The sequence below is a fragment of the Enhydra lutris genome, unplaced genomic scaffold (assembly GCF_002288905.1).
Source record: "Enhydra lutris kenyoni isolate GAN:26980312 unplaced genomic scaffold, ASM228890v2 scaffoldscaffold22, whole genome shotgun sequence".
NCBI classification, from domain to species: domain Eukaryota; kingdom Metazoa; phylum Chordata; class Mammalia; order Carnivora; family Mustelidae; genus Enhydra; species Enhydra lutris.
The window spans coordinates 40,323,795-40,336,892 of record NW_019154106.1 but is presented as its reverse complement, the minus strand read 5'-3'; the positions used below and the strand labels follow the sequence as shown (position 1 = coordinate 40,336,892).

The 13,098-nt window shown below is 49.1% G+C and overlaps 1 protein-coding gene across 3 annotated transcripts in view; it reads left to right on the top strand.

The window, feature by feature from the left end:
* The first annotated feature begins 709 nt into the window (after positions 1-709).
* LOC111149981 (neuron navigator 2) overlaps positions 710-13,098 on the top strand; it is a 393,207-nt gene continuing 380,818 nt past the window's right edge. For all 3 annotated transcript variants that reach the window (XM_022507270.1, XM_022507268.1, XM_022507267.1), the window contains exon 1: positions 710-967. In XM_022507270.1, coding sequence (XP_022362978.1) covers positions 710-967 — 258 coding nt within the window. The remainder of the gene's footprint in view (positions 968-13,098) is intronic.

Genomic DNA, 13,098 nt, shown 5'->3' with positions numbered 1-13,098 from the left:
TAGCTTACGGAGCATGTGCAGACCTGCTGGCGCTAAGGTGCTATCTGTCCGGGGGACTTCTACCGAGCGGTGACTGTCACGCCTAGAGAGACCTTTCGGGGGCTGTCGCCGCGCCTCTGCGTCGCGGGTGACACTGCGGTGCTCGAGATCGGGGCAGCAGCTGCCTCTTGGTGGAGGCATCTTGGGCTCCGTGCGTCCTCCCTCTCCTTCCTCCTCGGCTTCCTCCTTCCCTCCCACCGCTGCTCGCTCCTACCCTCGGCCGCTGACACCCGCAGCCTCCTGGACCGGGAGGCGCCCATCCCCGCCGTTCCTCTTCCAAAGGGGCCTCCTCACTTCGGAGATGCAGTGACAAGTTAATATGGGCGTCCAAGCCTCGGCTTCCCAGGAGGAGAATCGCAAGAGGGAACAGCCCCTGAACGCCCAGACCCCTTGAACAGGCCGCCCAGGAGGGGCGTGAAACTCGGCTGCAGCATCCGTCCAGGTGGGACCCGCTGAGCGCCACGACCAGTCCTCTGCTCCATCCCGCAGGTGCGCTTGCGGGTTTGCTGTTAACTCCCCGACCCGGGGATATTTTTTTTTTCCCTCCCTTGGTGGTGGGCGCCTCGCGGGCCGAGGCCCGGCGCCTGCTCTGCTACCCGCGCTGCCTTTAGCGGTTGCCTCCGCCGCCGCTGCCAGGGACGTGCTGGGAAAGCCGAAGCCCCGGGAGAAGATGCCGGCCATCCTGGTCGCCTCCAAAATGAAGTCGGGACTGCCCAAACCCGTACACAGCGCCGCGCCCATCCTGCACGTGCCCCCAGCCCGGACCGGTTCCCAGCCTTGCTACCTCAAGTTGGGAAGCAAGGTGGAGGTGAGCAAGACTGCCTACCCCAGCCAGATCCCCCTGAAATCCCAGGGGCTGCAGGAGCCGGCGGGGGAGGGGCTCCCGCTGCGGAAGAGCGGCTCGGTGGAAAACGGGTTCGATACCCAGGTGAGAGGTGCTGTGAGCCGGGGCGCTGTTGAGGCGGGGGGCGAGGTGAATACTTCTTGGGAGTAAGGTGGATTGGCTGGACGGGGGAAAGGGCTGCCCGGTGGGCGGAGAAGGGAGCCATTCCACTTAGGCTGGCAGATCTGGGGATGCGCGCGGGGGAGTGTGCTGGCCGGTGGGTGTGGCCGGGTGCCGGTGGTTTGCCTTAAGGAGCTCTGAGAGACCAGGGTGTGGGCACGCCCGCAGCTCCCTTCTGGGGGCACGGGTGGCGTGCTCACACACACACAAACCAACCAACCAACCAACCAAACAAACAAACAAAAAACCCACAAAAAAACAAAACAAAAAAACAAACCAAAAAACCCAAAACGTGCAGCTCTGGAAATGTCAGGTCCTGCATGTTGAGAGCTTGGCCTCAAGAAGGCAGTGTCTGCTGCAACGGCTGGCGGGCTGGCGGTCTGCAGAGATTCTGTCTGCCAAGGAATGGTCTGAGGCCTCCTTGGGCTCGACGCCCCCAGGCCTGGCAGCAAGACCTAGGCAAAGGGGTCTGGGGGTTGCCATCAACCTGCTCTTTTCGGCCGGATGATGGCCTGCCCCTGCCCGTCCCTTGGGGCGAAAGGATTCCAGGCACGGTGCTGGGACTGCCATGGTATTGCCCGGTGCACCAGCTGAGGCGGGCAGCTGGAGACTCCCAGCGTCCTGGCCGGCGGTTACGGTGGGGGTGGGGGAGGGGTGGGGGGGTGGCTGCCTCCAAAAGGCTCCCCCGAAGCTAAGCCCCTCCTTTCAGGGTAGTAGATCCTGGCGCTGGTAGCCTGCCTGACCCGGTGTGGGGATGGGGGATGGTTGCGGCTTGAAGAGAATTGGTGACTTTTACCTTTCCCGACAAAGCCTGCATCACCCAGTTCGGCTGGGTGACAGGCCCTGGTCGGCAGTCTCTTTTAAGGAAATCCGCAAGGGCCAATCAGGTTCTCTTGGCCTCCTGCCCTCCCTGCTCCTTCCACCCCCCACCCCCATCTGGTAGGAGGGAGCAGGGGCATGCTCTATTTTCTTGGCAGTCAGTCAGCAGGGACTTTTGGGGACAGGCTGACCTGACGGATGTGACTGTCCCAGTCAGGAGAGGCGGGAAGCCAGAGGGGGAGGTGGTTTGGGGCTGGTGTCAGGGAAGTGGCAACAGACCAGCTGACCTTTTTGGCACTTTCTTCTCTGCTGACACTGTCTCCACCTTCTCCTGGAGCTTTCTCTGATCAGAGGCTAGAACTCAACACATTGCTAGCCTGTCCGATGGAGGAACTGGAGCTGGGAGCTAATCGTAAGCAGACTTTTGGAACTCTGGGCTGGAGAAGGCCCTCGAGCAGATTAAGCTCCCACACCAGGCTGATAAGCATGCCCCTCGCTACGGCACTTGCTAAACATTTTTGGAAGCTGACAGGTTTGAGTGATGGTGTGTGGGAGGAAGGCAAGATTTCCCCCTATGCTCCCGGGGCCTGTCTCTGCTAGAGTTTAGCTCTCTGTTCTCTTTTTCTGTTGTTAGCCACAGGATTGGTCCAGTGGGCTCTGAAATGAGAATGAGCTCAGGGGTACATTCTTGTGAGGTTTTTCCTATCCATCCTTGGAGGTGGTGCTTATGAGGTATGGTGGGTGGTATGTGGGAGGTCAGAGCAGTGACTCTGGGATATGACACACACCCTTCCAGCCTGATGAGGAGGATCTGAGGAATGAGAGGGAAAGTGGACATTGTTTCTGCCCAGGAAGCTCTTCTGCCTTTGCCCATTCGACCCTATATTTAAAAAACATTGTTGGAGGACTTGCACTGGGCAGGTTCTGGAAAGGTGATTCATCACCCTCTTTTCTGAAAAAATGTTTTCCAGCTGTTCCTGGAGGGGCTGGCAGGGTCCTGGTCCCTCACGACTTAGCTTCCCTCTCTTACTCTTGGCCCACCATCCCCAGAATGCCGCCATTGCACCTGCCTTGACCTCAGTAGGACCTTGTGTGCTGATCATGAGGATGGTTTGGACTGACTGCTAAGGACATTGGCTACTTCCTGATGGCCTATCCTACTTTTATCAGCCTCCTCTTTTCCTTATCCACGTTTGGGCTTCCTGAGGGCTCTTCTCTGTAGCAGGTGGCGGATCCTTGTGCTCACTGCCCCACCTTGGCATTGAAGTGACCTTGGCAAAGGCGGTTTTCCCTTCTTTGGAAAGGGCTTCCTTTCACTCTGTCTAGCATGGTGCCCACTTGCCATTCAGGAAAGCCTATTACAGGCTTGAGGACTTTGTCTGGTTTGACTTCTCTAGTCCCTAATTCAAAACCTGGTATTGATCACTGGAAGATGATGAGTTATAGGGCAGATGATATCTTGGGGCCTCTGACTCCCCCTTTTATTCAGGGAGCTTTTGGCAGAAGACTGGGTTGTGCAGTGGTCACTAGCAGAGGTTTTAAAGTCAGGCAGGTATCTGTGGTGTCCTGTCTTTGCCGTGTACCAGCTGGGTGACCTATTTAATGAACCTCTCTGGGCCTCAGTGTTTCCATCTGTAAAAATGGGCATAAACAGCCATACAAATTGTAAGGATTCAGAAGAATAACATGTGAAGTGCTTAGCCTGGTGTCTGGCAAATAAGGAATACTTAATATAATTAGCTATTTATATTGCTAAAGCAAGAGATAAGGCATGTTGAACCTGGGTCTAATAAGCTCTAAGTGAGAAAAGGCATAGCTTATCTCTCTAGCCCTTGAAGGGTATTAATCGGAATTTACAGAGCATCTGTCAGTACCTGGCATGCCCTGAAGAAGAGGGAAGGACACTGCTGCTTGTTTAGTGCCTGGCTCTTTACATATAATATTATTTCATCCTCACAGTACCGCTTAAAAACAGACAAGACATATTCTATAACAATAATTTTCTATAATAATAATATAATAATAATGACAAATAATATAATAATGGCAAGTTAAATAACATAATAATGATAAATTAATAATATAACAATGGCAAATCAAATAATATAATCATTTCTTACATGCCAGGAATTGTTCTGTACATAAAAAACGAGTACATAAAAAGCCTCGTTTGATTCTTCTGACAATCCAATGACATATGTGTTACTATGTTATGTTATTGGAGGCGTATTCTCATTTTGCTCATGAGGAACCTGAGGCAAAACCGGGTCAGTAAGCTTGTGAGTAGCAGAAGTAAAGTTAGAACTTGGACAGTCTGCTTCTGGAATCCATGCCCTTAACCACTCTGCTGTAGAGAGAGAACCACAGAGACTTCCAGCTTACTTGCAGGCCCTGGTAAGACCCCAGTTCTACCCATTGAGCTAGAAGGGTGAGTGAGTCTCGGGAAGATAGAGCAACTTGCCCTAGGTCATCCTGCTTTGGTGTGATGGAACAGAATCAGGATGAGTTAGCTTCAGGGCTGGTGATCTTCCCAACCTTCATAGTGGCCTCCCTCCATCATTTACCCTGGCAGGTGCACAGGGCAAATAAGACATAGCCTGGGCCTTGCGGATTTTATAGTCTAGTTGGGAGGTATATCTGAGGTACCAAGGGCAACAGGACACAGTACAGAGAGGGCTGAAAGATAAGCTTGGGGCCTGCAGGAAGGGAAGGGCCATAATGGCTGGAGAAATCCAGAGGGCCTCCTGGAGGAGGATGGGCTTCAGAGATGGGCAGGACTGACTGGGTGGGGAGAAGAGGAGGTGAGATGACCATGAGAGGGAAGGATGAGGGCAGGGCCATGCTTTGGTAGAGAGCAAAAGATGATGTCACCACAGGGAAGTTGCACTTTCATGCAACAGATAATTGTCTCTGTATCTAGTATCTTCGTTTTCAAAGGTGGCGAGAACAAAAGCATCTTGCAGTTGAAGGATTGGCTTTGCTTGCCGGCTGGTGGATAAGAATTCTGCGTACACAGGCTCCCTAGGAGAAGCTGGGAGATGGTGTCCATAAAGACCTGGTTCATGGGGCACCTGGGTGGCTCAGTGGGTTAGGGCCTCTGCCTTCGGCTCAGGTCGTGATCCAAGGGTCCTGGGATCGAGCCCCACATCAGGCTCTCTGCTCAGCAGGGAGCCTGCTTCCTCCTCTCTCTCTGCCTCTCTGCCTACTTGTGATCTTTGTCTGTTGAATAAATAAATAAAAATCTTAAAAAAAAAAAAAAGACCTGGTTCATAACAGAGACTTGGGAAAATGACAGTGATTATTGTTATTAGCTTGGGGTTCAGAATATTCAACACAATAGTTACAGGGGAAGGGAGGTGGTTCTCATGGCTTCTTTCATTATGCAGCAACTCTGTTCAGCGAGTGACAGCCCTTTCCCCCCCAAGCCGTCTCTCCATGTCCATCAAATGTGAAAAGACCTAAGGTAGCCAGCAAACAGTTCTTATGTACAACCCCATTGTCAACTCCCCAAGCCCCTCACCTTGAACCTCTCCCACAAGCCTGCAGCTGGGCTGTTCCCCCACTGGGGGGCCTGTGCTCTGCAGCCCCACACCCCTCCCGAATTCCCTTCCTTGTGCTGGAATACCTGGGCCTTCCCCCAAGAGTGAACATTTATAGCATCTGCTCCATTAACGTGGTGTACAAATTATGACCATATGCAAAGAATTGTTTTAGAGGCATGCTCTGTGTTCGTTCAGAAACCCTGGCCGGCCGACCTTCAGATAAGGAATGCGCGTGAGCTATTTGAGGAGAGGTTAGCTTATTTTTAAGAAGCAGCTGCAGGGGAAAAAAATTATATATATAATACTTTGATATTTCCTGTTTTTAGGAGCCTGGTGTTCAACTTGCAACTCATTTCTTTAAAAAAGTAATTAGAAGTGATTGAAATCCTCTGTGGGTGTTTCAGATGTTTAAAAAGAAAGAGCAGGCGAGGCCCCTGGGAAGAGAGAGCAGCTCCAAGCTTACAACCTGTTGCAACTTTGCCCCATTGTGTTTTGATTAGAATCCTTGCTCCATCATCAAAGTTGATTATGGATTTGATTAGTGCATTTTTCTGCCATTGTGTTATTCCCTTTCTTCTCTCTCTCCGTTCTTAGAGGGGAATGTATAGCATGGTTATCCGCCAACATGCGAGAATGTTTATATTTCGCCTATCACTGCTTATTCCATGGGTTAGTTTTCATAAGACACTTAAAAGGTGGGACGGGTGGCTTATTTAGGATATCATTATGTGTGTATATATACACACGTATAGAAGTACATCTCTTTCTGGATATGTGTATATACACATATGTACACACACGTGTATACAAATAGATCCACATGGAACAGCTTAAAGTAACGAGCACATGTTAGCGCACACACATCAAAGGCCAGGCTGGAGAAATTACAGCCCAATTTCCAGCCTTCGGAATAGCTAGATTCGCTTCCCTCTTCTCGCACTCTCTTCCTCTGTGACCAAGACCAAGACCCAATCTTGGCGTCCCGTGTGACTTACTTCTATGGCATAAGAGATGTGGCCTTGAGAGAGGTGTTTTTTTTTTTGTTTTGTTTTGTTTTTTAAAGATTTTATTTATTTATTTGACAGAGAGAGATCACAAGTAGACAGAGAGGCAGGCAGAGAGAGAGAGAGAGAGAGGGAAGCAGGCTCCCTGCTCAGCAGAGAGCCTGATGCGGGACTCGATCCCAGAACCCTGAGATCATGACCTGAGCCGAAGGCAGCGGCTTAACCCACTGAGCCACCGAGGCTCCCGAGAGAGGTGTTTTAATGAAGACTTGGAGATGCTCCGGAAGCTAGGCTGAGAAAGCCGAACCACCCAGTGAGATCTGGGCTTGAGGTCAGAGATTCTTCCTTCCTAGAATCTGCCGACACAGCAGGGAAGGGAGCGTTTCTGGAGCATCTGCTATGTGTCAGGTAGTCTCCGCTGCTTTATAGGTATCTTTGTCTGGTGCATGTGTTTGTTTTGCGTGTATACATTGTGCTTTGCATATGTATTTGTTCTATGTATTTGTGTATATGTTTGTGTATATATAATCTGAGATGCAAGCAATGGGTAAAATGTAACGTAGTCTATGCATTTTATTTTCTTTAAGGATTTTAGTTGTTTATTTGACAGACAGAGATCACAAGCAGGCAGAGAGGCAGGCAGAGAGAGAGGGGGAAGCAGGCTCCCTGCTGAGCAGAGAGCCCCATGTGGGGCTCGATCCCAGGACCCTGAGATCATGACCTGAGCCGAAGGCAGAGGCTTAACCCACACAGCCACCCAGGTGCCCCATCTATGCATTTTATCTGAGGAAGCTGAGAGCAAAGGGAGTTCGCACTCAGAGGCCATTTTACATGGTAGATCTGGCTTCACCGACAGACAGACCAAGGTTTGAATCCAGGCTTCGGGCAAGTTACTTCACATCTCTAAATGCCAGCGTCTTCACCTATAAAGTAGAAATGGGTAAACAGGTAGGTCGTTAAGAAGAGTGTCTGGCATATAATAAGCAAGGAATACTTGGTATTGCCTATTTTATTATGTAAGGTCAGAGCCAAGTGTGCAAACCAGATCTGCCTCATCACAGGCTCATGTTCTTTCCACCTGACCTGTCTCCCAGGTGCCTCCCAGGTGCACAGTTGATTACATGGCAGAACAGTTGACTGACCCCATGGAAGCAGAGAACATGGCAGGGTTTTGGTTAGGTGAATGGGGAGCAAGAGTACATTAAGAACAATGTCCTCTAAATGAGTCATATCCAGAGTTGTGAAATGAAACCTCCACATTTTGGTTCCAGGCATGCCATCCCTATAGCACCAGCCAAGCTGAGGGCTCTACTGCAAACCAAACTTATGGGAAGTCTTCTTTGTAAGACCTTGCCTGAGCCAGCCCTGCAGCCACTGGATAATGTGATGGCCTTGCCATGTTCCAAGAATGGAACAATCCCATTGGTTGGGCTTCTGAATGGCTACTTATTGTTTTGAGGGCAGAAGGAAAGCCCTCTTCCCTTGCAGCTGGCATGATTATGGTGGGAGCTGGGCCTTGTGATCAGTTTGGTCACTGAGGTGCCCCAAGGCATGGCCGGCTGCCCAACGGTGTTTTACTAACTGCGTCAGGGCCAATTTCAATGGCCACTCTGTCTCTTGGTCACATTGTTTAAGGGGATGGACAATGTGTTCCTAGAATGTCTTAGGCAGAATGGGTCATGGGATTTGGAGAATAAAATTGGGTCAGGCTTTTTGTGTTTCAGTCCACTCACGACAGTAGTGAGTGACACAAAAGTTTTCTCAGGAACCTCAAGTCACCCACACAGAACCTAAAGAATGACTCATGATTTAGTGTCCCTTTCCCAAGGAAAACAGACCCTCTCTTGTGTTTTCCAAACAATGGCCCCACAGCCTCAGAATATTTTGTCTTTCCTTCCAAGCGAAACCTTAATACCTTCAGTGGATTTTAGGTTTCTCCAATCCTCCACCCCATCTTGGTGGAAGTCAAGGTAATTATGAGCCTAACTCCCAGACTTCTTTGGGGGCCTTTGAACAAAATCACAGCAGTGTGACAAATGAAAAATAACGATACTAACAGTCACTGACACTGACTGAGCATAGTGTCTGTACCAGCGTAATGCATGGCACCAGACACGTCTCATGTCATTTAATCCTCACAACATCCCATGAGGAAGATGCTCTTTCCTGAAGAGAAATGGAAAGGACAGCTCTTGGGAGTCAGCAACTTCGGTTCTAGTTCTATCTCTTTGGATGCTTTGCTGCGTGACCTTCAATAAGTCACAGTATCTTTTGAGCTTCAGTTACCTGACCTATAAAATGGAGAGGAACATTCTTGCTCCACCTTTTTTGAAGGTTCTTGTGAAGCTTAACAGAAGCAATTAGAGACACTAGTTTAAGCACCTCACACCATAAATAATACCCTTTAAGGAAACCAAGACTCAAGAAGGTTAAGCTACTTTTCCAAGTAACACAGCCAGTAAGTGATAGATCCAGAATTTGAACCCGTATCAGCTTGATTCCAAAGTCAACTTTTTTTTTTTTAAGGATTTTGTTATTTTTAGGTAATCTCTATACCCAACATGGGGCTCAAACTTACAACCCAGAGATCTAGAGTTGCCCACTCTACCACAGCTGAACCAGCTGGGTGCCCCTTGACCCCAAAGTTTCAGTTTTTGTTTTGTTTTTTTTAAGATTTTATTTATTTATCTGACACACACAGAGAGGTCACAAGTAGGCAGAGAGGCAGGCAGAGAGAGAGGGGGAAGCAGGCTCCCCGCTGAGCAGAAAGCCCGATGCAGGTCTCGATTCCAGGACCCTGAGATCATGACCTGAGCTGAAGGCAGAGGCTTAACCCACTGAGCCACCCAGGTGCCCCCCAAAGTTTCAGTTCTTAAATAGCAAGAGTGGAAGCACTTTGAAAAAAAAAAAAATACCTGAAAAGCCATTGTTAATACTAAATCAAAGTAAATTGCTATAAAATTTCCTTTGGGTGGGTACATATGACATTTGACTCCTCCCCTCCACCCCTAAGGCTTAGAAATATTGAAAATATTCTTTCAATATTAAATAAATATTAGTTGCTTAATAGTATCAGTTAAACCCCTCTGGGATTTGTAAAGTTCCAAGTGCTCTGAGGCCACAAGGTCCATTAAGCATTTTTAGTGGAATTGGCAGGGCTGATCCTGGAGAGAGGAAGGGACAAATGGGGAATTTGAGGGGGCTCTTGGGTAGCTCCTTTGGTTAGGTGACCAGTTCTTGGTTTTGGCTCGGGTCACGATCTCGGGGTTGTGAGATCAAGTCTCATGTTGGGCTCCACACTCAGCACTCAGTGCAGAGTCTGCTTGAAATTCTCTCCCTCTCCCTCTGCCCCTACCCCTACGCATATGCACATGCTCTAAATAAATAAATAAATCTGAAAAATTGGGGAATTTGTTTGGAATCATTTGTTGGCCATCAGATAAATTCAGATTATGGGTCATTCTTTAAGAAAACAGGCCTGGTATCTTCAAAACTGACGATGTCATGAAAGACCAAAAAAATAATTTTTTTTTTTAAATGTAAATGGAGAACTATTCTAGAAAAAAAGACCAAAGAGTTATGATGCCCAAATCCAGTGAGAGATCCTTGACTGGAACCTGCATGAACAAAACCATAAATCCTAGAAAGTTCCTTTGGAGACAATTGGAGATACTTGAATTCAGATGGTGTATGAGAGAGTATTATTTCATCGATGTAAACAGTATTGAGGTTATGTAAGAAAATGCCCTTTTTCTTGGGAGATACATGCTGAAATATTTAGAGATAGAGTGACTGGGCGTCAGCAACTATCTCAGATAGTTCGGGGGGAGAAAAGGTTAGTGCATGTGCAGAGGGGACAAAATAAATATCATAAAATGTTAACAACTGGTAAATCTAGGTGAAGATACATGTGCAGTTCTCTCAACTTTTCTGTTTGAAGTTTTTCAAAATAAAATGTTGAGAAACAAAAGGAAGCTCTGGCTAGAGTGTACATTAGCCGTTCCCCTTGACCTCTACAGTGTACCCCTGAGAACGTAAATGATATAGGGATGGGTGGGTATGTGTGTGTGTGTGTGTGGTGTGTGTGTACTCACTGACAATAAATAGCCTGGCCAAGTTTATTTCACTGGGTTTAGGATCTGGACTCCTTATCTCCTTTCTGGTGTAGTGTGAGAATCTTGGCTCCATTCCTGTTCTTTCATGAGACTAGTTGCTGACATTTTATGGAATCACAAGATCCAAGTTGATTTGATCATCTCTTCTAAAAACCTAAAATGTTTGCAAAGTTGAAAGTATAAAAGAAATTGTTTTTAGTGAGGAAATTTTAAAAAATATTAAAACCTCTGGTTGAGTCCTACTCATCTAGGCAGTGAGAAGGTGAGTGTGTATGAGTGTGTATGAATGGGAGCAAGTTTCTTTCTCTGCTTCAACCCTTTTTCTGTCCCCACTACTTAGGTCTTCTTTGCCTGGCTAAATCCTCCCCATCCTTTACCCAAGGATGGTAAAGGATGGGGAGCTCAGACTTTGTGTCACCTCCTCCGGGAAGCCTTCCACCATCACCGTGGCAGCATCTGTCCTCTATGCTCCCATAGCCTGCTCTATAGCCTCCACAGCTTGGCCTGTGATGGCTTGCTTTTTTAGCCAGACCATGCCTTCCATGAGGTCAGGGATGTGTCCCTTTTGATCTCTGCTATGACAGGGTCAGCACATAGCAGGTTCCTACTTATAATTTGCAGAATAGAAGAAGGATGGGAGGGGGAAGATGAAAGAAAGCATTGGAAAGCAGGAGTAAGTAAGATACGGTGCACCAGCTGTGTTCGTGAAGCTGTGGCTAAGCCATGTGTTCCACAGAACTCCCTCCTGGCATGTGAACTGAGAAGATCACATGGTGGTGGGTGGCCAAGTGTAGGAGACACAGAGAGGGTGATCTGAACCTTGGCTGAGGCCAGTATCAAAGCTCTCCAACCCCAGGTCTTAGGGAAATGGGCCTGGGCTGGTTGGGTAGAAGGAGGAGGCAGGTTCCCTTATGCAAGGCTGTTTACACTGTCCAAACCATCTGGCTGCTCCAATTGAAGGTCTGTCAGGACGCAACAATGACTGTAGAGGGGTTGAGGGGGAAAGAACACCATGGGCTTTAGAGGGCTTTGGCGGGCTTTGGCGCACGCGCGTGTGCACACACACGCACACACACACACACACGCACACACACACACACACACACACACACCAGCTTTGGAAGGGGGACCTGACAAGGGTTCTGAAGGATTTTAGCTGGTGAAGAAAAGGGGAAGGTTTACAGAGTCCCAGGGTGGGGCGGCCTTCCAGGAATGTTGATGGCAGCAATCATTCACGTGCCATTTCCATACACAATCTCACTCAATCCTCACACGAACTTTCTGAGCCAATATTGATCCTGTTTTACCAGTAAGAAGAGAAATGAGGAGTCACTAGGGAGAGCAGCCTGAGAGGGGGCATGGAACTTATTCAGGTCACACGCGTGCCACAGACAGTGACAGGATTCAAACCTGGGTCTCTCAAATTCCAAAACCTCTTAGCCACTGCCTTCTTCTGCCAGGAATTGGAGGAGGGCCTGAGTCCCGTACTGAGGTGTAGCTTTAGACAATCGAATGTCCAAACCCTCTCTCCTTGGAGCCTGCTCCCCAACCTTCCCTGGCCTTGGCCTCCCTCGCCTGTCCCAGCCTGTCTCTAGAGGCATCGTGTTTATTGAATGGGGAGCCCCGTTGGCTTTTGCCCACATCCTGATGCAATCTGGGCACAATCTGGTTCTCTCCCCCCCGTGGCTGCCGCCCCCCAGGTCACCCCTGGACTGTGGGGCCCAGCAGGGTCCGTGTGCTTAACAGCTGGCAGACTTCCCTTCCCATCCTCCCACCACGGGCCGCTTGGCTGCAGCTCGCCGACAGTCCCCATTTCATGCTGATTTGCTTTGATTCTTTTCAGACCTGGGAGTGACGCATGTTTACGTCAAAATGTGTGGACCGCAAGGGTTCCAGAGCTGTTAGACCTTCCGGTGTGGGAACTTTGGTTGTTAGCTGTCTCTGGACAGAAGAAGGCAGCTCGGAGGGGGGGGAGCACTATTTAGGTGACAAAACCAGATTTAGAACAACCGGGCTTTCTTGGGATGTCTGCTTAGGGCTCTGAGCCTCTAGACCCTCGACATGCCTGAGACAGGGTGGCCCTCGGAGGCCAGCTGTTCTCATAGCTCCGTTGTGCAGATGGGGAAACCGTGGCCCAGAGAGGGGTGTGACTTGCCCACAGTCACCCATCAGTGAAGGCAGAAAAAAACTGGAACTGAGGCCTCCCATCTTCTGGACCCCCGTATTCTTTCCACCCCACTCGCGGTGGCCGGAAGGTCCACTCTGAATGGCCTGATGGTTTAGAGAAGTGCATCCAGCCCTAAACTATGTTCTTTCCCCCTCATTCTACCAAGCAGTAAAATAGAATTAATCCTTGCCTATTAGAAAGCTTTTGCATTTGGCTCAATGGATCAGAAAACAAGGACCTCTGTGTGGATGTTGTCATTGTAGCAGGAGACCACTGCTGAACCCCTCCCATGGGCCAGACACTTTACCTACATCCTCTTACTTAAGCCTCGTGATGCGATAAGACTGGCGGCATTTCATCCCTGTTATGTGTGAGGCTCAGAGGAGGTGAGTAACTTGACTGAGACCAC